The 27,538-nt window shown below is 49.3% G+C and overlaps 1 protein-coding gene across 1 annotated transcript in view; it reads left to right on the forward strand.

The window, feature by feature from the left end:
* The window catches only part of RP1L1 (RP1 like 1), a 36,501-nt gene extending 9,221 nt beyond the window's left edge, over positions 1–27,280 (forward strand). Inside the window, exon 5 of the mRNA XM_040242137.1 lies at positions 27,218–27,280. Within this exon, the coding sequence (XP_040098071.1) occupies positions 27,218–27,280 (63 nt within the window). The remainder of the gene's footprint in view (positions 1–27,217) is intronic.
* The last annotated feature ends 258 nt before the right edge of the window (positions 27,281–27,538 follow it).

Genomic DNA, 27,538 nt, shown 5'->3' on the forward strand with positions numbered 1-27,538 from the left:
GGCTCCAGAGCAGGAGACAAAGGAAGGCTCTGACTTAGAAGCTAAAAAAGTAGTGAAACATCTCGCTTCCACAGAAACGAGGTTTAGAAACCTCCACATGGACCGGACAGATGGCTTTGACCAAGATGACTTAGATTTCTAGAGAACTTCCTGGGAGACAGTCCTGAGTCAGAAGTTCAATCCACTGGAGATGCGCAAAGGACACAGGCAAAAGTCAAGGACTTGCCAAGGACATGACCACCCCTCACTACCCTGGGTTCTAAATTCTGAGGCACCATCGGCCCATCCACCCACCAAGTGAGGGAGGGTCTCAGATCTGCCCGGCTATCAGAAGTCAGCTCCCCTCCATATGCCTGCTGAACCCAAGAGGATGGAACTGGCTGGCTGTGGTCCAGGAGAGGTTTTGTTTGTGTTTGTTTTTTACCAGCTAGAGTTTCCCTCCTTCTTCTGCCTATTGATCTCCAGTTATTTCTCTCCTTGGCCTCTCCTGGGCAATGACCTCGCTCGACTTTGAAGTGCTTTTTTTCTAGTTTTGACTATATTTGGTGACTCTGGAGATATGAATGCTTGGGAGGAGATGATAAATTCAGTGTCAGTGGACAAAATTTGTTCTCAGCTCCAAAGGCTGTGTCATATATATATATATATATATATATATATATATGCTTTTGTAATGAAAAATATTGGAAAATGCAAAAAAACAGAAAGAAGGAAAAGTAAAGTAGTCACTCATAATCCCATCCCTTAGGGATAACTGATGTTAGCAATTTGATGCATTTCTTTCCCATCATTTTTCTAATTATTTGATAGTTGTGCTCATCCTTATAAACTTCCTTTTTTTTAACTTAAGAAATTCCCCTTTTACTCTCAAAATCTTCATAAACCTATTTTTAATATCTGAATAATGTCTTTAATGCCCAAATAATATGATACTATAAAATACTTTTTCACCATTTCCATTTGTTGACTACTTAGATGATTTCCATTATTTTTCCAATATATATGGGATTTTCCATATATATAATTGTATGTATGTGTGTGTATATATATATACACAAATTTTTTTTTGCCCCAAATAACAGATGATTTCCTTAGGATAGTTTCCGAGGCATGGAATTACTAAGATACCAACTTTTAAAAAGTTCTTCGTATCTTCTGCCAAATTGTTTTTCTAAACATCTAAGTAGTACTAAACTACATCACCTTGCCTGCTACATTCTCATCTGTGTTTGGCAGAGTCATTAAAAATGAGAAATCCTTTGTTAATTTTATGAGCAAAAATAGTACCTCATTTTAAGGTGGAATTATTTTAGCTATATTTGATTGCTAATGAGATTAAAGAGTTTTCTAGTCTTTATTAAAAAAATCTATTCACACATAGATTATATGTGTATGTCTTTTGCCTGTTTTCAGCTAGGATTCTAGCTTTTTTAGATGAATAGATTTACATGTGCCCTTTATAATTTCAAAAATGTCTATCATTTTTGAGATTGAAAAAAAAAAAAGCCCTTTCTCAGCACATTTCTCCAGCAAGCCTTGAACTGGGGCTGTCCTTGCTGGTACAGAATCTCCTTCACAGGTTCTCACCAGCATTCCCGTCCACATGGGACCATTTTGTGTATTCAGAATCATTAAAATGAAGGTCTGTGCTACAAGACAGGTACCGTTCACTGGTTGTTTAAGTGTAAATATAAATGTAAAAAATAAAACAGATATGTTAACAATAGAAAATAAAGCAAATGTCGGGTGTCGGCTGTGTCCTCACACCACAGGCCTGTGTTCTGCTCTGTATCTGAGTGCTGGAGATGTTCTTAATTTGACATGTTTATAAAAGTTCTTTTGGAGGTGAGTTTTTAAAGTTTTTACATCGAAAGTATATATGAAAGAGAATATGTATAAATGTAGGTACCACTGAATCACTTTGCTGTATACCAGAAACTAATACAACATTGTAAATCAACTATACTTCAATTTTTAAAAATAAATATTTAGAAGTATATATATGTATGTAAGTGTATATGCACACACACACACTTATGTATCTATGAACTGGTTAGGTGTCCCTGGTGCCTCAGATGGCTGCAGTGCAGGAGACCTGGGTTCTATCCCTGCTTTGGGAAGATCCCCTGGAGAATGGAATGGCAACCCACTCCAGTATTCTTGCCTGGAGAATTCCATGGACAGAGGAGCTATGAGTGCCCCCCACCCCCGACAACCAGGTCTAAACATTTAACCCAGGAGGACATGGAGGACAGGGCGGGGCTCTGTAAACCCTGGTAGGAAGAAAGGAACAGGTGGGATCTGGAGGGGACTCAGAGGGAGGGCGTGGAAGCAAGGGAGGGCGCAAAACTGGCCCAGAGGAGGGACACCACCAGGTAGCCATTCCACCAATGCTGAAACTGAGCGGCTGTCACTGGGACATGAGCCTGATCATCCATCTCCAAGTCCCATGACCTTTTTGTTTTGTAGCCTTGTGGGCTACAGTACCTAGGGTTGCAAAGAGTCGGACACTACTAAGCAACTTGAACTCACTCATCTTGGTCAGAAACTCCTCGTGAAACACATTGCCTTGTAAGCTGGGATTAGATATAATGGTATTTAGGACTGTCCAGACCTTGTCACTATTAATTGACATGGAGCATCCACTGTGCACCTCTTCTGTGACCTAAAGTCCTCAGTCATTTCCCGAGAGATGTTTCAACCTCTTTGCTTCATAATCTGCTATCTCCTCAAGTAACAGAGACAACCACCCCAGCTCTTACTGACCCAGCACTTCACTAAAATGGCATGTTCGTCTCTGGTCAAGAGAAGAAAACAAAAAGGTCATGGGACTTGGAGATGGATGATCAGGCTCATGTCCCAGTGACAGCCGCTCAGTTTCAGCATTGGTGGAATGGCTACCTGGTGGTGTCCCTCCTCTGGGCCAGTTTTGCGCCCTCCCTTGCTTCCACGCCCTCCCTCTGAGTCCCCTCCAGATCCCACCTGTTCCTTTCTTCCTACCAGAGTTTACAGAGCCCCGCCCTGTCCTCCATGTCCTCCTGGGTTAAATGTTTAGACCTGGTTGTCGGGGGTGGGGGGCACTCATAGCTCAAGGCACCCAGTTTGTTAATGAGGAAACCAGCTGAAGCCCCTCCAGGTCAGGAGAACACCTAGCCCTCACCACTACACCCCTGCTTTCATCTAATCTCCCATCCTATCTCAGCTCAACACACCCCTCCACCCTCGGCCCTGAAATCGCTGCTGGTTGTGAATTTTCCAAATGCTAGTAACCCTTTCTCTTTTGATGGTGGTGGCCCACTGTCCTAATGACGCACCCTGACTCACTGAGTATCTCCTCCTCAAGCCTCTCGCCAGCTCTGGCTTCCCATCCTTTCTGCCTGCGTGTTGCATCCAAACACCGATGTCTCCTCGTTCCTAGCCCGCTGGTCATTTTCCTTCCTCTCCCCATAGGACCCCACGCATTTTTGCTGTTTCTGCTCCTTCTTTGGTCCGAGGACTCCCAGTGAAAACCCATGATCCCTTACTGCACCCCTGAAGCATATCCAGAAGACACTTTTATATGTTAATACACGGTCACCTGTCGCCACTTCCTAGCTGAAGAAATGGGTTCAGAGGGGAGTCCCTCAGTGACATGTGACGGATAGGTCCTGAAGCCATGGTCTGAACCCAAACCTGACACTCCTAGGCCTGGGTCCCTTCTTCCATGCAGCCAGGGCCTGAGGCAAGGCCTGACAGACTGCTTATAGGCACCCCTTGGGCTGGGCTTCAACCTCCAGCTCCTCCCTTTGGATCGCCATTTCCAGGGGCCACCTGGGGGAGGCTGGGCTCCACTGAGCCACACCTCTGGCCACCTTGCCTGCCCTTGGCTTGGGGGCTGACCTTCCAAGTTCACACCTTGTCCTAGCATCTCCCTACTCCAGGGCTCACACTCCTTGGCCCGTTCCTGATAAACAAAGGCGAACTTATGGTTTTCCACCTGTGGGCAGCTTGGGAAAAGCATTGAATATTTTTGTCAATCCCAGCAACTGGTGGTGCGGCATGTAGGGGCCAGCAGGCTAAATGCCCGGCAGCTCTGGGCCAGTCTCTTACCAGGATGAGTGGTCCCACCCCAGATGCCCGGGTATTATGACTGCTGCACTTTACGGCCAGCGAGACTGAAGTTCAGCACAGTGGATTCCCCAGAGCACAGGATCAGGGCGCACACAAGCATCTCTCTCCCGAGTCCTGACTCTCCTGTCATATCTGAGAAGGAATGAGATGGCTCCCAGCCCTCCCGGCTGAGTTGGGAGCACCTGCCTCAAGGCGAAGGGATGAACTGGGTGACTTCTCAAAGCTTCATCATCACAGCAGTTCTGGGAAAAGACAATCTTAAGGTCAGATGCCCTCTGGTGCAACGAATGGAAGGTGGGAAGGATGAAAGTTGGAAGTGACTCATTTTCTTGGAAAAGGCTGAACTCCACATCCCATTTTGTTCTGCCCTAGCTTGGCGAGCTCTTCCTTGCCCTGGAAAGACAGGCCCCGACAGGACAGATGGCTCCAGAAAATGTTGGGGACCTGGGGATAAACGGAAAGCTTTGCAGATCCTCTGTTCCACCATCAAGGAGCCATGGTCTCTCTTCCCTTATTGGGTCCCAGCCTTCTAAGCCCACCTGACCTTCTCAAATGCCTATCAGAATCAAACCGCACACAAGTTCTGAATTTAAGGTGTGAGGGTGAGGAGAAAAAACACCTACAGAGTAAACTATTCCCTTTTGTGTCTGGAGCTCTTCCCCCCTACTACAAAGTTGTTCTTACAGATAGAGATTATGACTTGTGCGATGGATCATTGCAGTCACGTGTCGCAACAGCAGAAGCTCGTTGTTGTAGGGTTTCCCCATGTTACCCAGGCCTGCGCTGCAGGGCACACTACATACCGGGACCCTTGACATTTGTTAGTTCTTCTATCCAGCCTATGATGAGCAGTTCTGCTGGGCCACGCCGCGTGGCAGCTGCTGAGGAAGCAGAGAGGAAAGATGGTCCCCGTGAGCCCCACTCCTCGGACCTACTGTGGCCCTCCCTGGAGCTCAGCAGTCAGAGGGGGTGCCCTCCTGATGGACAAGTGAAAAAACAGAGCTGTATTCCTGTTCCGTGTGCCCACAGGTGGCAGTGAGAGCCAAAACTCAGACGGTGGCTAAGGAAACTGGGAGATGCATGGAAGTGGATCCGGTATCAACCATAGCAGCAGAAAGGCCGGTTTGCCTGAGTTGTTTTGACTAGGGGCAGTGGTGGTCTGGGTGTTCTCCAGGAAGAAAGGACAGGAGCCAGGATGGGGTACATTCGTCATGAGCTGAGACTGGGGGTCAGGGGCTGTAGAACAGGGGTGACAGCAATTAGGAAAAGCCTTCAGGAGTCATGTGGTGTGTTGGGGGAGGGTGCCTTTGGGCAGGAGGGAAGTAGAGAGTCAGAGAAATGCTGCCTGGTTGAGAAGGAGACTCTGTTGACCCTCAGGCCAATGACCCGAGAGACACCTGTTCTGGAAGGAGGAAAAGTTTTATTAGAATAGAGGCGGGTGGGAGTGAGAATCTTGGGATCTCCCCAGGAACTTCCAGTGAAATAAGCTGGAGCTTTGGGCAGCACAAGGGCAGGCGTCTTCCCTGCCCCATCTGCTCAAGCAGGACCAGAGCTCTGGCTGGCCCGGTTCAAAGCTGCACTCAGCCAGTAGGTCCCCAAAGCACAGGAAGGGGTGACAGAAGATCTAAGAGAGGTGAGGGCTGCTGTCAGATTGGGGAGTTGCTGGATGGAACTGGATGAGAGAAGCGGAAACCAGCAGGACCTTGAGGTTCCATGGGGGAGGGGTTCCAGAGGGGCGTGGTCTTCTCTAGTCCGGTGTTTGTGTCTGGAGACAGTCTGGGTGACCTTCCTGGCTGCACTTGGTTTCTAGGCCTGGCTCTGTCCCTAACTTCTAGTCCAGTGCTCTGACCTGGGGCATTGGAGGGTCCAGACATCCCCTCCCAGTGGAGCCACAACAGACGGGCCAGAGGAGGACGGCTGACTTCCCACCTTAACCAGAGATGCTTGGTTTCTGGGGCGGATGATGGTGAATTGTCAGAAGAACACTGCCGGTCTCCAATTCTCTGTGTCCCAGGAGCCAGAGGCTTTTGGACCAGGAAGACCGTATACCCAACTCCATCTTCGTTCTGCCATTTTTATCTCTGTGTTGTTCAAGAGATACAAGTGCAGAGGTTCAGAGATGCCCACCCTGGCCCAAGGTCACACAGTGGGTCAGTACAGAGTCAGGCCTGGAAGCTGAGCTCCCTGGATTCGCAGGCATGAGTTGATTCCACAAAAGAAGAGCCTCAGAGCCCAGGCGGCGCTGCCTCCTCTGCCCGGGTGGGTGGAGAGCCGGGCAGGTAGAGCAGCATCGCAGCCTAATTAGAAGCTGTAGAGGCGTGGGGACACGGGGGGCCCTGCTCGCACATTAGTGCCCTCTCCATAGATCATAGGCACGCCAAGGACATAATAAATAATCTGCCCAAAGGTTTTAAAGGTAAAAATCAGCAAACCATTAATAATGTCCCCGCCACCATATATCACGCTGAAATCTTCCCATTATGCTGCTCCCTGAGCCAATTCGCATTTTCTGGGCTGTTGTTTTTTTTTTTTTCACCCCTTTCCTTTCCAATGTGCTCTGAAGCCCCTTCCCCACAGCCTGTGGCCCAGAGGGAGGGGGGTGTGGAACCTTCTCAGATTTAACATCTGGGATCTATTCAGGCGTGCAGCATGGAACCCATGTCTCTGCCTACATTTGTTCTTTTAATAGACGGGGTGGAGCTCGCCTACCTCCCTGTGCCCTCAGCCCAGCTTTAAGTAGGAATAACTCTCTGCCCTCTTCTCGGAAAGGCCAAGGAGGCTTAATTATTGGGTTGGCCCAAAAGTTCATACGGGTTTTTCCGTATCATCTTAATGAAGAACGTGAGTGAACTTTTGGGCCAACCCAATAATTACTATAACAGAGTTACTTTATTTTATTTTATTTTTTCTTGTGTCTATTCCCTAAGTATTTGCTTTCTTTCCTTTTTCGACTGGGGTATAGTTGCTTTACAATGTTGTGTTAGTTTCCGGTGTACAGCAAAGTGAATTGGCTATATGTATACATGCATGCGTGCTAAGTTGCTTCAGTTTTGTCCGACTCTTTGCGACCCCATGGACTGTACGTCAGGGGGATTCTCCAGGCAAGAACACTGGAGTGGGTTGTCATATCCTGCTCCAAAACATATACATAGATCGCCTCTTTTTCTGGATTTCCTTCCCATTTAGGTCAGCACAGGGCACTGAGTGGACTTGCCTGTGCTATCAAGTAGGTTCTCACTAATTCCCTATTTTATACATAGCGGTGTATCCATGTCACCCCCATAACAGGGTCACTTTGAATAAGAAAAGGGCTGATGGGTGCACTTTCCAGCCCTTGGTGTCTCTGCAGAGAACTCGGGTCCGGCTTGAATATTTGGGTGAGTTGGACGTGTTTTATACTTTGGAGGTAACCTGTGTTATCAGGAGCTGGAATAAGGAAAATTAGGAGGAGAAAAGCTAGGCCAGTGGCCTGCCGGGCTGTGGTGTGGGGGCGGTATGGGGCTGTGTGACCACATGTGAAGGATTCAGGAATGCGTCCAGCATTGGCGCGTCACCCCCATTTGGCTTTAACTTCCTCAACTGAGTTAGAAAAGACAGCCCTTTGCTGGGGCTGAGGGCCACCCTGCATGAGTTCTCTGAAGGGCGAATGGGTTGAGTGACTCCCCAGCTGCCTCAGAGAATCAGTTTCTTAGATGCGGACACGGAAAGCAGAGGAGGAGCTCTGTGCTGGCTGCTAGCTGTCTCCTGGGAAGGTACCCCCATGGGACCACCTCCCATCCCAGCTCTCTGGCGGTGAGCTGAGTGGGGTGACTTAGACCAGCCCCTCCCCTCCTCCAGGCCCATGTCCTCATCTGCAACACCCCTAGAGTCCCTTCCAGCTCTGAGGCTGGGCTGAGTGCCCTCTTTGAACTTCCCATCGGAGAGCCAGGGCCACGTACTTACTGGTCATTCTGCAAAATCTCTTGAGTGGTCCTGGGTCCTGAGTCCTGGGTCCATTCTGCGAGCTGCCAGCCTTGGCCATTTTTGACTTTGATTGAGACATACACCTCTCTGTGGCTTGGGGATTCTGTTCCCATCCCCCTCAGTCCCACAAAATAGACTGTGGGGCTCTACCAGACCACCCTTCACACACAAGGGGCCCATTTGACAAAGCACAGCCTGGTTTCCTTAGGCCTTCAGAATGACCCAGTGAAGAAGCCGTATAAGGTCTGCAGTACCCATTTGATGGATGGAAAAACTGATACAGACAGATGGATAAACAGGGTTGAGAAATCCTCCAGCAAAAGGCCTCTCATGGAGAGATGCTCAGAGTGTAATGGACGGGAGCTGGGTTCTGAGAGCCGAGGGGACAGATGGCTGTAAGGTGAAGCTGGCCCCTTCCCATGGAGGAAGTGTCCTTCCCTGGAATATCTTGGGGTTTGGTGTAAGCCATGCACACTGTGTGTGACTCTAAGTGGGCATCACATTTTACAGGAAAGACTCTAATTCCCCAGGCCTGGAGTGACATTCCAAGTTGACTCTACAGGGAAGACTTAAAACCAGGCCCCCGAAGCCAAAAAGGAGCTGGGACCCCCGACCAGCAGACCTGTGCTGGCCTCCTCAGGCCCCCCACAGCATCCTCCTGTGACTGGTGGGACTTCCAGGATGGACCGTCTCATCCTCCTTGTATCCCAAGTGAGGGCTCCGTCTAGTGCAGAGTCCCCAGGAGCAATCAGTAGATCCTGAAGGGTCCCTATGTCATGCCTTCCTTTATACCCACAGTTTGCCCATCTGCCACCCCCTACTCACCAATCATGTGTTCTGGCCAAGTTACCAATGTCTCTGAGCCTCAGTTTACCCATCTATCAAAATCGGCCTGATGCCCACATATTTAAGTGGCTATGAGAATTAATTGGTATGATAACTGTGGATGTGCCATACTGAGTATTTAATAAATCAATTATTCTTGGGACAGGTTGGAAATGAGTTGTCTGGGGGGGGTGGTGCAGAGGCTCCTGGAGTTCAGCCATGGGAGAGAAAGCATATTCCCACTGGAAGGGAGTAACCTGGGGAGGGTTTTACAAAAGAGAGTGCATTTCCTTATTTTCTGTCCCTGGATACGTTCCAGCGTCTCCTAGTTTATAGTCTATGGGAACCTGAATAGGATTTGTACCCTACTGTTGTGTGAAAATTTTATAAATCTCAGTTATGCTGACTTGCTTCATGGTGCTTTTCAGGTTTACTATATCCTTTTACTTTTTTGTATATTCATTCCATTGATTTTTTAAGATTGAAATTCCAACTAAAAATCTTAATTTTTCTACCTTAAAAATAGTTGTAATTTACAGTGGAACTATACACGACTCCTCTTCTGTATTTTCCAAGTCTCTTATACATATCTTATCATACTTTTATAATTTAAAAACTAAAAAAGAAGGAGGAAAAGAAAGGAATTTTAGGGGTTTATTCCACTAATAAGTATGAATTATTTTTAGATACGTATAGCAAGTTCGTGGAGGTCACACTTACCCTAGAACTTCTATCGTCTACACTTTTAAATGCACAAAAGTTGTTACATAAATTATCTATTATTGTAACTGGATAAAACACAAATGGAGTTACTGATTTAAAAAAAGAGAGAGAGTGCATTTGATCAGCACTTTGACAAAAGAGAGCGGCTTTTGATGGAGGCACTGGGAGCTGGGCTGGGGCGATTCCAGGGGGAGGAAACAGAATGGTCTAAAACCCAGAGGTGTAGGAGGCAGGGAAGATCCAGCATGGCCAGACCCGGCACGCGGGGGAGGGATGGCTTTTGGTTTGCATGCTTGGCTCCAAAAGTCCTGGTCATTGTCACCTTGGCTCAGCGCCGCTGCCGAGGTGGCAGCTCTGCTGATGGAATGCACTTTCCCAAGCAGCTGTCCTGAGAGACCCTGCCCCCCACCCCGATCCCTGTCACCGTGACAGACCCCCAGCCCACTCTTCTCAGACCTTGATGGATGGTCCCCATGCTGGATTTCATACATCTCCGTCTTCTCTAGAAGCTGTGACACGAGTAATTGGTGTCACCTCTGTTGATTGCATGCCAAGGGCTGACAAAACAGTCCCTAACAGGGAGCTCCGGGGCGCTGGGCTTGATTGTGTGAACGAGGAAACCACAGGGGACTGAGCCAGCCAGTTGACCCAGGGAGAGGCAGTCGGCCCGGCTAGACCGGTGGGGGTCAGTGCCAAGGTTTCCTGTCCCCTGACCTGGAGGATGTGCCGGAATCCTGCTAAACTGGGGCAGCACAGTGTTCGAGAGCCGCTGATTCGCCCCCAAGGCTGCACTGGGGGCTGGACACACACCTCTCTGATCATTGCAGTCCACGCTGCTCCAGGGCAGGGTGGGGGGTACAGGGACTCTCAAGGAGCAGCCCTGCCTCCTGCCACAAAGACGCTGTGTTCCCCAGTGCAGGTGATGTGTCTAAGGTTAAATGAGTTTTATCAAGAAATACAGGTGTTGGCAAGGGGAGGTATTGGGGGGGCGGGCTCAGGAGGGTAAAAGCCAGGTCACCTGCTCGTGACCCGGTAGACCTTGTGTCAGGCCAGGCCCAATTGGACTGAGCTGGGGCCTTTCTAGCCTCCTGGGCAGGGAGCAGGGAGGGGAGGGGCCTCCCAAATGTCTCATCTTTCACAAGAGGATGGAGGCCCCACCCGGGGAACGCGGCTTAGCCTTAGCAGAGAGGTGGCAGGCCGTGAACCAGGAACTCACAGAGAGGCCCTGGGGGTGTGGCCTGGGAGGGACACCTACACCCCGCTACCCCATCCCTGGCCAGAGCTCAACCGAGAGAGACAGATAAACCAGCTGATGGAAGGCTACCTGGGGGCGGGGCCAAATGTCCACCTCCATCCTTAGGCACCTGTGCTTTACAATTTTTCCTTAAAATTCAGCTGACTCACATTTCTTTAATAATTAATGAGGGCTTCCCAAGTGGTGCTAGTGGTAAAGAACCCGCCTTCCAGTGCAGGAGACAGGTTCTATCCCTGGGTTGGGAAGATCTCCTGGAGGAGGAGGGCATGGCAACCCATTCCACTAGTCTTGCCTGGAGAATCCCATGGACAGAGGAGCCTGGCAGGCTACAGTCCAAGGGGCTGCAAAGAGTTGGACACGACTGAAGTAATTCAGCATGCACGCACTCAGTATTTACTGATGTTAAGCATCTTTTCATGTTTCTTGGCCATCTATATTTCTTCTTTGGAGAAATGTCTATTTAGGTCTTCTGTCCATTTTTTGATTGGGCTGTTTATTTTTTTGATACTGAGCTGCTGAGTTGTTTGTATATTTTGGAGATTAATCCCTTGTCAGTTTCATTTGCAAATATTTTCTCCCATTCTAAGGGTTGTCTTTTAGTCTTTTTATGGTTTCCATAACTGTGCAAAAGCTTTTAAGTTTAATTAGGTCCAATTTGTTTGTTTTTATTTTCATTACTCTAGGAGGTGGGTCAAAAAAGATATTGCTACGATTCATGTCAAAGAGTGTTCTGCCTATGTTTTCCTCTAAGAGTTTTACAGTGTCTGGCCTTACATCTTAATCTATTTTGAGTTTATTTTTGTGTGTGGTGTTAGGGAGTGTTCTAATTTCGTCCTTTTACATGTAGCTGTCCGGTTTCCCAGTACCACTTATTGATGAGCTTGTTTTCTCCACTGTATATTCTTGCCTTCTTGATCATAGGTGTATGGGTTTATCTTATGGTTTTCTATCCTGTTCTATTGGTTTATATTTCTAGTTTTGTGCCAGTTGATACTGTCTTGACTACTGTAGTTTTGTAGGATAGCCTGAAGCTGGGGAGCCCGATTCCTCTGGTTTTTCTTTTTCAAGATTGCTTTGGTTATTGGGGGTCTTTTGCGTTTCCATACAAACCATAAAAATCGTGTTCTAGTTGTGTGAAAAATGTCATTGATAATTTGATTGGGATTGCATTGACAAGTAGCTTGTTTTGAGTAGATAAGGTATCACTTGACACCAGTCAGAATAGCCGTTATCAAAAAATCTACAAACAGTAAATGCTGGAGAGGCTATGAGAAAAGAGAATTCTCCTGCACTGTTGGTGGGAATGTAAATTGACACAGCCACTATTGAGAATAGAATAGTGGTTCCTTAAGAATCTAAAAATAGAACTACCATATGACTCAGCAATCCCACTCCTGGGCACATACCCTGAAAAAAGCATAACTCAAAAAAGATACATGTAGCCTAATGCTCATTGCAGCACTCTTTACACAGCCAGGACATGGAAGTAACCTAAATGTCCTTCAGCGGAGAAATGGATAAAGAAGACGTGGTACGTACATACAATGGAATATACTCAGCCATAAAAAGGAAAAAAACTTGCTGTTTTCAAAGATATGGATGGACCTAGAGACTGTCATAGAGAGTAAAGTAAGCCAGAAAGAGTAAAACGCATATTGTTTAATATCGCTTGTAAGTGACATCTAGAAAAATGATACAGATGAACTTGTCTGCAAAGCAGAAATAAAGACACAGTCATAGAGAACAAACATATGGATGCTAAGGCAGGAATTGAGGGTGGGATGAGTTGGGAAACGGGGGTTGACTAATATACACTGCTGAGACTGTGTGTGAGGTAGCTAGCTACTGAGAACCTGCTGTACAGCACAGCGAAGTCCACTCAGTGCCCTGTGGTTACCTGAATGGAAAGGAGACCCCAAAAGAGGGGATGTATGCATACGTACAGCTGCTCTGCTTTGCGGTACAGCCGAAACTAACACGACATTGTAAAGCAACTACAATAAACTTCAATAACAATGAATTTTAAAATATTTGGCTTAAGCCACCAACAGTGGGGGGCTTGGGTGGGCCTGTCTCAGAGGCCTCCTCATAGAGCCTTTCATGAGTGGCCCCCGCCCGACCCTCGACAAGCTCTGAGATGCAGGATCCCGGAGCCTGGATGTTTCCAGCACTTTGCTCTGAGTTCCCTCCCTGATGACTTTGGATGAGGCTTGGTCTCTGGTGTTAGTATCAGAAATAACACGTTGGTGTTTTGGTTTGCTGTTATTTTGGCTCCTACCAAACAGCCTGTGATGGGGATGCTTCTCCTTCCTGGTGCTGCGCCACTCGCCCACAGGGGCCTCACGGCAGGCTCTGTTGCACCCTAACCCTTTCTCCTGGCTCCGTGGAACCTCTCTTCCTTTGTTTCCCTCCACTCCGTTCTTTGTTTTATCCTCTTCTTTTGTCTGCATCTTACTGGTTGCTGTACCTCTTTTTCATACTAAGGCTGAACTAAGCAATGAATAAATAGACACAGACTCCGTAGCCACGGTCTGGATTTAGAAAAGAGATAAATACCCTCAAGGCACCCCATTTAGCCCCTGGACCACCTTTGAACCATCTCCAGTTCTGGCCTGGGGAGATTCGATCACACAGTCTACACACTTTGCTCCAGCTCTGCCACGAGCCGTGAGCCACAAATGAAGTGACAGAGACACCTGGGATGTCCCAGCGGCCACTCCTGGCCCGGAGCAGAGGCGGCTCCTCTCAGGATGACTTGCTCAGCAGCTGCAGGCACTCAGCCCCCAGCAAGACAACTCGGCCTCATCCTGGACAAACCCCCAGGTCTTCATCTGCTGCCCCGCTGGCTGGTCTGCCTGCAGAACTGGAGTCTGCATGTGCACCCTTCACTCTGCACAGGTAGGGGTGTTGAAGAGCCCTCCTGTGGGGCCTGAGACAGGCTGGAGAGTAGACGAGGGAGTCAGAGGTCGTGGGCCTCTGGGTGTCAGAGCTGAGATCATCCAGGAGCCACTCTGTCCTCACTCCAGCTGTGTGATGCTTACTCTTCTGCCCCGGGGAGACTGAAAGGTCCCTTCTTGGGGTAATGGGCTTGGAGTAATTCCCTGGCCCCACCCACAGAGAAAGGGGTGCTCTCAGGGGTGGGAGCAAGGCTGAGGCTGCCCCCCCTCTTCCCGGGGCCCTGGGTTCCCCGCTCTCCACCCCACGACGCAGTAGTGCCCAGGCTGGCCCTTGGGACCTGCAGCTCCTTCCTCCATCCCGCTTGGCCTGGGAGAGTCCCTGAGGCCCACTCATTGTCCCGCTCCTGCCACTTTTCCTCTGCCTCATTGTTCCTGTTATCAGCATCCTACACGCTGCAGCGGCTGCACAGGAAGGCATGGCTGCTGCTGAGGCCACGGCTGAAGCCCATGGACAGGACTCAGGTGTGCTGGTGGCGGGTCTGCCTGCCCAGTTGGGTCCCCCAGGCTTGCCCCAGAGCCTGCAATGGGATACATGGCAGACGACTGGCCTCCTTGGCGGGGGAGGATCTTGGTTCTCGGTGCTTAGGGGGAAGGACAGGAGACTCTGAGCCTGCCCCCACCCCCTACTTCCAGCTGTCATATCTGGAGTCTCAGGCAGCCTAGCCAAGTCGCTCCACCAAGGCTGATGCACACTGCACAGTCAGAATCTCGCGTCTGTTTCCTTCTGTTTAGGTGCAGGCCCGCCTGGTTTATTGACAGGACCAAATAAAGCTAAGGAAATGAAAGTGTGTGAAGTGAGCGGTTTAGATTAGAGCAGGCCTAATAAGGCAGATCCTAGCCAGAGTGTTTTGGGGGAAGAAGGGGCTAGAGGGAGGGAGAAGGGATCTTGCTTTTGGTCTGCACTGTGTTAGAATATTTTAGGCTTCTCAGGAGAGCTGGGGTGGTATGCATGCGTGCTGTCTCACCTCAGTCGTATCTGGCTCTTGGTGACCCCGCCAGGCTCCTCTGTGCATGGAATTCTCCAGGCAAGAATATTGGAGTGGGTTGCCATTCATTTCTCCACTGTATGTTCCCAACCCAAGTCTCCTGCCTTGCGGGCAGATTCTTTACTCTCTGAGCCACCTGGGAATCCCGGGGTGGTATAGATTTAGCAAATAAAGAGAAAGACACCCAATTCAACTTGAATTTTAGATCAAGAAGGGTTTATAACATGTAAGTATGTCCCCTGCAATGTTTGGGATAGATTATTAATAATAGATTATTCTTTGTTTATCTGAAATTCAAATCGAATTGAACATCCTGGATTGTATCCGGCACCCCTACAGAAGACCTTTTGTGGGGTTCAGAATGCTGCAGGGAGGTCATTGGGATGTTCAGACAGGACCGGGAACTGCGGGGGTGGGGGGGGTGTGGCGGGGAGGCAGAGGGACCTTCTGAACTTTCTCATATCAGAATCCTCTGGGAGAACTGCAGGCTCGAGGTGGCTCTCCAGGGCACAGGGAGGCCCCAAGTCTGAGACCCCCAGAACAGCCCAGGCGGGATATTCAGAGCCTGGGCTCTTTCAGCCTCCCCTGGTGGCGCCACCTCCTCAAGGAGAGTGGGTACAGATAGAGAATTCTGCAGATTCGTCCAGATAATCCAGGTGGATCAAAGAAAGGAACCCAGACAGGGAGCGCAGCCAACTTCAGTCCCACCAGCGGGGACATCTCGCCCTCTGCTGGCAAGTGCTGGTATGACTGGTGTCTCTTTCAGTGACCATCCCTGAAAGAATTTCCAAACATATGCAGTTTATCTTCCACTCTTCTTCATCTGCTCTGGGAAAACTGGAATTGTGGCTTTTCTGTGAAGAAAGATTCACCGTCATGAATCTTGGTTGTTGAAAAAACTCAATTTTTTTCACGCTAGCCAAGCAGGATCTTGGAGAAAAGGAGACAAAACATTAATTTTGCCCTCTGGAAGGAGTGGACTCCAGAATTTCAAGAAACGGAAAGGGGTGACTGTTTCTCAGTCTGTGAGGTACTGCGCCTCAGAGTCACTAATAGTGGTGGGAGCAACAGGAAGGATTGACCATCATCTTCTCCGTACCAGGAATGCAATTCTCTGATTGGGTGGTTCACTCTCTGCTGTCCCCTTCTATTGACATGGGTAATTATATGCTTCCCTGGAGCCCCCTGTTTCAGCTCAAGACACCTTCAAGTAACTAAAGATCTCAGGACAGAACTCTCTACACTCTTCAACCAACCAGTAACACAGCTCCTGCAGGTAACAGCCAAAGCGGATCAGGAGAGGCATCTATCAACTCCAGCCAATGAAAAGTTTTATTTAATGCACTGAACACAGGAAACAAAAGATACTTTTTCATCTTTAAGATATTTATAATCCAAATGGAAAAGTGACATAGTTGTAAGTATGAGCTAATAACAGTGGCAAGGACTTATGACTTATGAACAGGGCAGACCCAGGTTTTGTGGGCATCTCAACAAACCCGGGGCTTCTGAAAAACAGCCTGCATGATTGCAAATGCATAACAAGTTTCTTAAGTGAATATTTATTTGGAATGAGTAAATGAATGATAACTATTTGCATACTTTGTAAGACTATGTTTCAGAGCCATTCTAGATTCATAGCAAAATCGAGAAGAAGGTAGAGAGATTTCCTATGTACCCTTGCCACTCCCCATATGCATAGCCTCCCCTACCGTCAACATCCCTCCACAGGGGAGCCTTTGTTACAGCTGATGACCCTGATTTAACACCTCCTCATCACCACGGTTTACATTAGGGTCAGCCTTAGTGTGGGGCTTCCCGGTGGCTGAGTTATAAAGAATCTGCCTGCAATGCAGGAGACGCAGGAAATGCAGTTTCAGTCCCTGGGTTGGGAAAATCCCCTGGAGGAGGAAATGGCAACGCACTCCAGTGTTCTTGATAGAAAATCCCATGGACAGTGGAGCCTAGCGGGCTGCAGTCCATGGGGTCGCAAAGATTCGGACACGACTGAGCATTGTGCACCATGCGGGCACAGTCAGAGTGGCAAGTCCTGTGGGTTTGGACAAATGTCCAGTGACTTGTCTCCACCATGAGAAGACTGTAGAGTGATTTCCTTGCCCTAAACGACCTCGGCTCCCCCTGCCTGACCCTCCCTCCCCCAACTTCTGGTGACCACTGATCTTTTTATTTTCTCCATAGTTCTGCCCAAATAGCAGATTTTTAAAAGATGGAAAACAGGAATATTAGGAAACCAGAAAAATAATCCAGACAAGCTTCTGGCTCTGTATATGTGTTTATCCTCTGCTTGGGACAGGCTTCTAGTGCTCGGAGCCCTAAGACAGGTCCCCACTGACCACAACGCCTGGTCTTGTGCCTTCATCAATGGCATGGACCGGCACTGGGGTATGCCTGGAAGCTATTTCTACACCAGAACAGTTGGCAATGTTTAACTACATAGAAGCAACTGAAGTGTGTGTGTGTGTGTGTGTGTGTGTGTGTGTTGATAAGTATGATGGACAGAAGTCAGAGTAGAAACAAACAACACTTCTGACCAATTTGGGATTAAAATAGTTTATGCTTGCAAATGTCACAAATGCACATGCTGTTTGAATGAGAGATTGCTAGGCCCTTGGCTAGCCAAGAACCTTGAGTCTTAACTGTTGTTGGTTCCAGGGTAAACCACCCACCATATATAAGTGTCAGCCACTCAGTCATGTCCGAACCGATTCTTTGTGACCCCATGGACTATAGCCCGCCAGGCTCCTCTGTCCACGGAATTCTCCAGGCAAGAATACTGGAGTGAATAGCCATTCCCTTCTCCAGGGGATTTTCCCGACCCAGGGGTAGAACCCAGATCTCCTGCATTGCAGGCAGATTCTTTACTCTCCGAGCCATCACATAGACCAAGGCCAAATCTCAAAGCAAAGTCAACATTATCCACAAATGTGGCTAATATTTTGAGAATAACACTAAGGACATCTGGTTATTTCCTGTGTTCAGAGTGTCTTGAAAGTATTTTCTAACACTGATTCTGATGTCTGCCTGTGCTTTACAGGAACCAGGCTCCTAACCTGTGAGCCCAATAGATAATTAAATGCTCTTTATTTACCATTTATAAGATCTAGCTGTATCCCATATTCTCAGACAATGTTAAATGTGATCTGCAGTGTTCATATTAGGTCCAATTTGTGCTGTCCCAACCCTACCATGTGCCCCACCCGTGGGGTGTTGCCATGGTAGTGAATGCTGGGCAAATGAGAATAATAGAGGGAAGGCATCTCAGGGAAGCAATTCACTCTGCAGCACCATGGACACGAGGTTCAAAGTCAGTGACATAGAACGAGAGGAAATGTAACACAATGGGTGCAGGTTGGTTTAAGAGCTTCTTAACAAGGAAGACGGCTATGACAGGACTGAGTTCCCAAGTAAGACAGGGAGCTCTTTGTGAACTTACAACTTCCCCATCCATCAGGCTGGTCGAACACGGTCTGGAGGAGATGGAAGAGGCAGCTAGATGACCACTCTTACAGCATCAGAATTCTTTCTCTCATCGCAGCCTCATGCTTGGATATTAGGTAAACAGCGCCCTCTACTGCTAAATGGCTTTCACCACAGCTCACAAGGCAAGGTTCCCTCCCAGGCTGTTTATAGGGAACTCTCCATGGGAGTGGGAAAAGGTAACGATGGTTTGCTCCATAAGACAAGAGTCTTCAACCAAAATGGAAGTTTTGGTCTTAGATTTAGATTCAAGCCTCTGATAGCGGTTGGACTATGTGGGCCTTAGAAAACGATCAATATCGAAATAGAAGACTGTTCACATTTGTTCAAGTATACAAACTTAATTTTTCTTACCTCTTTGGATCTGGTGGCTTGGCTGGTGTCTGTAGCTCACCGGATCAGTTCTTTGCAAGCAGAAAGGAAGGCTTTGTCAATTCAGAACTTGTTCTAATAATCAAGCGTTAAGCACTTCTCCTCTCCCAGGACCTCCAATTTTACTTAATTTAAGAGAAGTCCAGACCATTGGCTCGTCTCCCCCAGGAAACCTAAACTTTCTCCTGGAGATGTTTGGAGGTGACATGGTGATTTGGGATGACCGGGACTCAGTGGTTTGAGATGAAGCCCTTTGTCTACATTTTCTGGTGCCTGGGCTTTCTCAGTGGCGAGGCTGCCACTTCCTTCTCACCGGGGCTTTGAGAGGAATGGCCAGTCTTCCCACTGCTCCTCACTGGGAGTCTGGGGGCTGGGGGAGCAGCCCAGCCTCTCCTGAAGCTCTGCATTTAACCAGCAGTCTGAGCCCAGGCGCTTTGCTTGACTGTCTCATCTTCACTCTTCCTGTCTCCTCTAAAAGGAAGAAATGGATTAACTCAGTGATGTCTACAGTATCTGCAGCTCCCTCCAGGACCCACCAACCCCACTTCTCTCTCCTCAAACTTCTGCTGAGATCAGTTGCTCCTTCAAGCCGAGAAGGTCCCAGCCATGTTGGTCTCAGGGGTCTACTGACTGGTCTAAGGGATCTACTAACAATACCCTGAGGAATCTACTGACTGGTCTCTCTGCAACCTGTGCTTAACCATCTGAATCCAGGGTCCACCTGCTCCTTCCCAAGATGAGGATGGACAATGTCAAGCAAAGCCCTTACGCTCTGTGGAAGAAGGACCACTGTGCACACGCTCCCTTAACTGCTGGAGATGCCTTGATAAGCCATTTCCTTGGTTTCATTGGTGACATCAGGTATGATGCCTAAACTCATCCGTGTTTATATTTTCAATGTTTAAAGATAACCAGGAGGCTCTACTGCCAAGGAACCCAGGGTTGTTCTCCATCGAGAATTACATCCCCAGGGGCTGCAAGCTCACAGGGTCCTTCCAACTTCAAGGTGGCACTTACCCCCTCCCTCCCTGTCAGGAACTTGGCTGAGGGATCCTGAGCCTTCCAGGAGCTCCCAGCCAAGCTCTAAACAGGTGATTCTCTGATGTGCCAGGAGGCAGCTCTCCCTAGAGGTCTCAGACTCCATTTGATTTCTTCTCCAAGCTCCTTGGCTGCTGAGGGTTGGAGAGGAGGCTTGAAAAAAATCGAAGATGAATCCATGATCCTTAACCAGCCTAGAGGGGTTTTTGGAAACTGGGCCTGGGAACCGCCTCAGAAGATAATAAATAATAGTGACAGAAGAAACAGGGCCGAGCGCTCCCTTTGATCTTCCACTTCCTCCATAAGGGTCTTGGCGCCTGGGTCAACGCTGACTTGAGCATTTGTTCTACTGTTTGTGCCCCGGTATGAAAACACAAACGCCAACTTCCTTCTGAACACAAGGCCCCAGGAGAACGGGAGGAAATTCTCTGGGGATGGGCCCTGCTCGTCCCCGCTGCCCCCCTTCAGGAGGTTTACATCTGGGGAATCTGGGCACCCTAATCTATGGTGAGAACTTGGAAAGTGAAAAGCCAGGCTTAATATCCTGTGCCTGCGTGCATGCGTGCGCACGCACGCACGCACACACACACACACACACACACACACCCGTCTGACTGTAAATACAGGATTCAGCCAGCAACAGAAACAATAAGAGCTGGATTCAATGAGGTCCCCCTGGCGCATGGTGTGTTTAGGGTTTTGTTGGGACTCTATTGTGTAGACTGGAGTTTCTTAAACAGTAAGACAGCAAGCAGCTTCCTGTTATGGAAACAGCCCAACCCTGACATTCAGAAAGTCAATCTATACAGCAACTGGATAAACAACCAAGATAAGGATCAGCCATAATGGGCACAATAGCCCAAATGGGATTGCCCGGAGAAAAGAGGCTGGCGCCAACCCAAGCAGCGCCCGTGAATACAAGCCATCTCCCGCTCAACAATCCCCATTCACCGCGCCCCGGGCATGTGCACGCCGCCCTGTACACGGCGGCCAGGCGTGTGCACACACAGAGCCAAGGCTATTTATAGCTATTTATAGGAGGCTGTCTGGGAGCCGTGTGTCTGGCTCCCAGGATGACCCCTGATGGCCGACCTGGGCACTGTGCCAGGTCTTTGCTGGCATGGAAACCAGCATCCTCCTGTCCTGTCCCCTCATTAGAGTGAGCTGGTCCAAGCCGGGGCTGGAATCCGGGTCTCAGCCTGCCCTTCTGGAAGGGGCCACCCTAACCATGTGCTCAGACTGCTCTGCTCTGTTTCATTTGAGAACAGACATTGCCTTAGGATTAAGGAAGAAGGGACAGCAAAACTGGCTGTTTTATGAAGTATCTGAGCGCTGCACTCAGCCCCTTGGCAATTGCCCAGCTGGGTGTAGTGAGACCCATCCTCTATCCCTACCCTGCCGAATTGCTCTATCGCCAAGAGGCCCCTTCCCATCAGCCTTTATTCAACAAGGGTCCAGCTAATGAACCTGCCCTGAGCATCATCAAACTAACACAGAGAATGACCCACAGAGAATGACCTGAAGGTTGCCCAGCTGTTTGACCTGGGGGGCGCTGGAAGGCCTTACTGACCCCAGATCTTATTTCTTTATGTATTGAAATGGGGAATAGTTGCTTTATAGTGTGTTAGTTTCTGCTGTACAACAACGTGAATCAGCTAAATATATATGTATATCCCCTCCCAGTTGAGCCTCCCTCCCTCCACCATCCCACCCCTCTAGATCACCACAGGGCCCTGAGCTGAGCTCCCTCTGCCCTACGGCAGCTTCCCACAAGCTGGCTGTTTTACACATGGCAGAGTGCTTCTCTCTCAGTTTGACGGGGACTTCCTGTCCCTGTCACCAAGTCTGCTTAATCCCAAATCTCTCATCAATCTGCTAACCTTTCCAAAACGAAGTGTCTACCGCTTGACTCTTTGTTAAACAAAAAGTTGGGGTGCTTTGTGAGTGGGGGCACTGCATTAGATGAGCCCCTGTTGGTGTGGACATAGCCTGGGAGGGGGATCTGGGATCATCCCAGTGCTAAATCTGTTTGGGAAGAGGGAGCCAGTCAGACAGACCTGGAGGTCCGAGGGTGGCGTGGGGCAGTGCCAGGGCCCAGGTTGGACACGCCAGTGTCAGGAGGGACGAGCGTGGGGTGACAGTTACTCTTGGGATTATCTCGTGGGGCAGAGGAGCAGACCAAAATGAATCAACTGCTTTTCTTGCTGTAGCATTGAATTCTGAGTTCTAAGAGGAGTTTTAGAACATGTGGAGTTTTTGAAGGACAATGATCAGAGCTGGCAAGGATCTTAGAGATCATTCCAGGCCAAAAACAGGCTCAGGGAGAGGGTGTGATTTGCCCCAGGCCGCATGACAGGTGACTAGCAGGGCTGGAGGGAGAACCTCAGCTTTCTGAGCGAGTCCTGCTTCCCATAGCATCTCCCTGACTCCCAGAGAGACTGCCTTCTGCCTGCAAGTGGGGAGAAAGGCGGCCGGCTCCCCGGATGCTCCCTCCAATCCCTGCCCAGGAACAGGGCCTGAACTTGGACAGGAGAAGCCTGTGACCCATTACTGTATTTTACCAGGGGCAGCCCCACCTCCCTACATCCAAGGAGAGCAGAGGGATAACACTCAAGGCAGACCGTGATGGCTTTGAGCAAGAGAGCTCTTTAAAATTTATGTTTATAATTTTATTTATTTATTTCCTTGCTTTTGGCTGCGCTGGGTCTTCATTGCTGCGCGGGCTTTCTCTGGTTGAAGGGAGGTGGGGCTTCTCTCGGCTGCGGCGTGTGGCCTTCTCGCTGCAGCGGCTTCTCTTGCTGTGGAGCACGGGCTCACACAGGCTCAGCAGTTGCAGTGCTTGGGTTTAGTTCCTCCAAGGCACGTGGGATCGAACCCACATCTCCTGTGCTGGCAGGCAAATTCTTATCTACTGCACCGCCAGGGAAGTCCCAAGAGAGACCTCAGGCCAAGAAAATCAACCTTAGAGCTCAGAGAACACAACACTCAGCTTTTCTACAGCACTTGGTAGTATATGAAACTCCAGATCCCATTCAACTGTAGACAGTGTTCCTACACTCATATCATCCCACTGTCCCATTTTACAGGTGAGAAAAACAAGGGCTCTTGGGACTAAGTACCTCACCCAGGACCATGGACCCAGTGAGTCCTGTGGTCAAGGTGCCATCAGATTCTGACTCCAAGCCTAGCCTGGCTCCACCAAATCTCATAGTAGCTGAGTCCACAAAGCCTCCCCTTATACACCTTCGTCGTATCCTATGACATCAGGGCTGGGTGTGTGTTGTTTGCCTCTGTTCAACACAACTGGTCATTTCACACTTAGATACCACCATCCAGTGACTGTGGGCTCAGGCTGAAACTGTGTTCCCATTTATCAAAGTCCTTGGGAGTAAAAGCAGACCTGTGCTGCCTCCAGTCTCAGAGGAGGTGAGTTTGGCCCACATGTTTTCATAGAGGAGGGGTCCGCTGCCTTTAATCATATGGAATAATAAAGACGTGGCCTGAGCAAGAGGCCCGAGGGAAAGAAAGCTTCTCTGTCCACCCCCGCCTCCCAAAAGAGGTTATTTTCTGGACCTCAGCTTCTGGCTCCTTGTTGACCACAGCCTGCCCTGTGACATAGAGGTTCTAGCCTAGAACAGAGCGTCACCACCCTAGACTTTCTTTCCTTGCAGGGCTCGGAGCTGGGGCAGCGCCTGAACCCCAGGCCCGAGAAGTCTTCCTGACTCTGCTGACCACATACTTTGGATCCCAGTTTTCTGTCCGGCTTGTGTTTGTTTATTTCTGTGGCTCAGTGGTAAAGAATCTGCCTGCAGTGCAGGAGACGCAGGTTCGATCCCTGGGTCGAATGGAGGAGGGCGTGGCAACCCACTCTAGTATTCTTGCCTGAAAAACCCTATGGACAGAGGAGCCTGGTGGGCTACCGTCCATGGGGTCACGAAGAGTGGGACGTGACTGAGCGACTGACTGAGCACTGGGTCTTATCTGTGGCAAGTTGGATCCAGTTCCCTAACCAGCGATGGAACCTGGGCCCCCTGCACTGGAAGCATGGAGCCTACGCCACTGGACCACCAGGGACGTCCCTGGCCTGCATTTTCTTCTGTGACATTTGTGTCAGGAGTGTGAGTCTATAGAGGCACCAGGCACCTGGGGCCCTACAGAGGTACCAGGCTGTGCTCAGGTGCTTTTCCGAACAGCCCTGGGAAGTCAGGTGGTGCTGTGACCGTGTGGGGCGGCGGTCAACGCTCACACAGTGTCACTCTGGCCCCGGATTCCACAGCTAGTCCGTCAAGGAATCAGAAGAGAAGCCAAGCTCTGGATTGCTGGAGCCCAGGCCTCGGGCTCTTTCTAGCCCACGACGTAGCTGATCCCACGGTCTTTGGCCCAAACTGGTCTTAACCAAGGACCCCCTCCCAGATAGGCTCAGGTCCTGTAGGCAATTGAGAAGAGGGCAGTATGGCCATCCGCTGAGATCTGCCAAAGGCCCTGGACCCACTCAGCTTCCCAAAGAGTTGGAGGAGGACCAAGAGTCCCATGTTTCTTTTAAGAAAAGCTAAAATCATCCAACCCGGGGATGTTTCAGAGCCCAGCAGATGTCCCCAGTGTGGACAATATTCAGGCCATTTACCATCTCTGAGTGATGCCATCATGGTGGACAGCACTTGGCAGACCCGCATTCCTTGGGTGGGGAAAGAAAAATCATCTCTGATACTTACTAGTTATGAGAACTTTGATGCAGATATGACCCTTGTGCTTCTATAAGCCTCAATGCTCTTACCTGCAGAATAATATTCACCCTTCTGAGAAATATCATATGGCATCCCTTATGTGCAGAATCTGAAAAAAATGATACAAATGAACTTATCTACAAAACAGAAAGAGACTCACAGCCTTAGAGATTGAAATTATGGTTGTGGGGAGTGGGGGAAACATAGGGGGAAGGGATAGTTAGGGAGTTTGGGATGGACATGTACACACATGTATTTAAAATGGATAATCAACAAGGACCTACTGTATAGCACAGGGAACTCTGCTCAATGTCGTGTGGCAGCCTGGATGGGAGGGGAGTATGGATCGGAGGGGAGTGTGGCTCAGCGGTTAAGAATCTGCCTGCAATGCAGGAGACAGGGGTTCAGTCCCTGGGTCAGGAAGAGCTCCTGTGGAAGGAAATGGCAGCCCACTCCAGTATTCTTGCCTGGAGAATCCCATGGACAGAGGAGCCTGGCGGGTTACAGTCCACGGGCTCACAGAGCTGGACACGACTCAGTGACTGAACAACAACAACATGTATGGTTGACTCATGTTGTTGTCCACCTGAAACCATACACTGTTAACTGGCTATAGTGAGTGAAGTGAAGTCACTCAGTTGTGTCCGACTCTGCGACCCCATGGACTGCAGCCTACCAGGCTCCTAACTGGCTATACTCCAGTATAAAATAAAAAGTTTAAAAAAATGTTTAAAAAAATAATATCCACCCTTTTTACATCATCATTGAAAGTAAAAGTGTTAGTCGCTTCAGTCGTGTCTGACTCTTTGCGACCCCATGGACCATAGCCAGCCAGGCTCCTCTGTCTCTGGAATCATATCATTGCTAGACTCCAAATAAGGCATATGGTACAAGAAGCCTGTAACTCCCTATTTCCTCTGATGCTGCTCATCTGTGTTATCACCAACATCACCACTGCCGTATCATTGTTGTTTCCATCGTCACCTGGGGGAACTGAGGATGAATCTTATCTTCATTCTGCGATGGATGTGTAACACTGATAATAGCAGCCCTTGGGTGACTAATAAAGATATCAGACACCTGGGCTGTCCATAGTCCCAACTTGCTCTCCAAACACTGGCAGCCAGAGGGCTGCTCAGCTCCCAGGCGGTTCCTAGTCCGTGTTGACTGCTTGGCTCGCCTCCTGCCTTACAGATGGAACCAGGAGGCTGGCTAGACGTGGGAGGGCGAAGGGTTTCCAGCTGGAGCGTCCTCTCCCTGCCACAGTGCTGGTGCCAAAGAGGAATGACCCTGTTGCCGGAACTTGGTTCACTGGTACCTGATAGAAATGCAGAGATGGAGTTCTGGGAAAAGTAGAAAAGAGTGGCTTTTATTGCTTTGCCAGGCAAAGGGGGCCACAGCGGGCTAATGCCTTCAAGACTGGAAGGGGCTGTGGGGAGTTTTATAGTGTTCAAGGAGTAGGGCGTCATCAGCTCGTGGACAATTCTTGGATTGGTTGACATTAAGGTGAAGTTTCAGGCATCATCAACTCTCTGGTTTCAACCAGTCTAAGGTCCATGCTCCCACGTCAGCAGTTTTCATCTGAAGGGAGGTCTGCTTCCTGTAAAAACAGCTTACGAATGTGTGGCAGACCTTTATCCATATCTTTCAGGGAACTCAGAGTTTGGTAATTCTGCTATGTGGCAGATTTATAGTCTAAATTGTTACCAGTTTCTCAGCTCAACAGCTCTTCTTTATCTCTACATCTTCACATTTCCCCATCATTAACTCTTGAGTCAGCATTTTACTTCAAAAGACAAGGACTCAGGGGCTTTTATGGTGTCAAACCCAGTTAATATGCTCTAGTGCCCAAGCGGTCAGCTATCCACGGATTCCAGGCATTATACCCCAGAGCTGGGCAGGCTTCCAGGAAGAGGTGAGGCTTCCTACTTGTGATGGGAGAGTGGGTGACTGATTCCCTACTTAGGATCAGGGCCGTGGCTGTTCCATGGCTTCTTATCCACCTGGATGGTGTGTGTTGCAAACCCAGCGGTCCCCAGCCTTTGTGGCACCAGGGACCAGTTTTGTGTTAGACGATCTTTCCATGGACTGGGACGGGGGAGAGGAGGAGGAAATGGTTTGAGGATGATTCAAGCACATTACATTTATTGTGTACTTTATTTCTATTATTATTACATCAGTTCCACCTCAGATCATCAGACATTAGATCCCAGAGACTGGGGACCCCTGTTATAAACCATCTACCATGTTAAGAGCCAAGGCACTTCTGGTGCATTCTCTTTCATACCTCAAGAGAATAAATCCACCGCCCCCCTCACCTTACCCCATTTCAGAATGACAAAGCCCCTCCTTGCTTTGTCATAGGGATGTGGCAGCATCTCTCTGAATCTGCTCTATTAAGACGGTTAATAAAGGGCAGGCTTGCCATCTCAGTGGGCTTCCCAGGTGGCGCTGGTGGAAAAGAACCTGCTTGCTGATGCAGGAGACACAAGAGATGCGGGTTCCATCCCTGGGTCAGGAAGATCCCCGAAGGAGGGCACAGCAATCCACTCCAGTAATCTTGCCTGGGAAATCCCATGGACAGACGAGCCTGGGGTCACACAGAGTCAGACACGACTGAAGCGACTTAGCATGCACGCACGCCATCTCAGCAGCTTCCTCAGCATCCGGTGCCAGGAGGCCTGCCCTAGATGGAGTCCCCCTTGGGTGGCGGGCAGGCACATGTTCTGTGGCCCATGTCTTGTTGGAATTTTCCTGTCCCCACAGTCCCCGCCTCACACCATGCTGGCCTCACTCATCTATGCCCCGCTGGGTGGTGTGGGCCTCTGAGACCGCAGTCACTTTTCCCTTTCGTTAGAAGCATTCCCAGCTTACACTCGGACTTCAGATCACAGGAGGCAGCACCAGATGGGCGGCGTGTGCCATCCAACCTTCTCGTTTGGGAGCCCAGGGGCAGGGCAGGTTCGGGAGAGAGCTACAGGCTCGAGGCCACACAGCAAGTGGGTGGCCTGCGGGTGCTTGCCTCTGGCTGTTCCCAAGTGTCTGTGCCTGGGGTGGACACGTCTCCACCCCCCTCACTGATGGGTG

This window comes from Oryx dammah, unplaced genomic scaffold (genome assembly GCF_014754425.2).
Source record: "Oryx dammah isolate SB20612 unplaced genomic scaffold, SCBI_Odam_1.1 HiC_scaffold_1, whole genome shotgun sequence".
NCBI classification, from domain to species: domain Eukaryota; kingdom Metazoa; phylum Chordata; class Mammalia; order Artiodactyla; family Bovidae; genus Oryx; species Oryx dammah.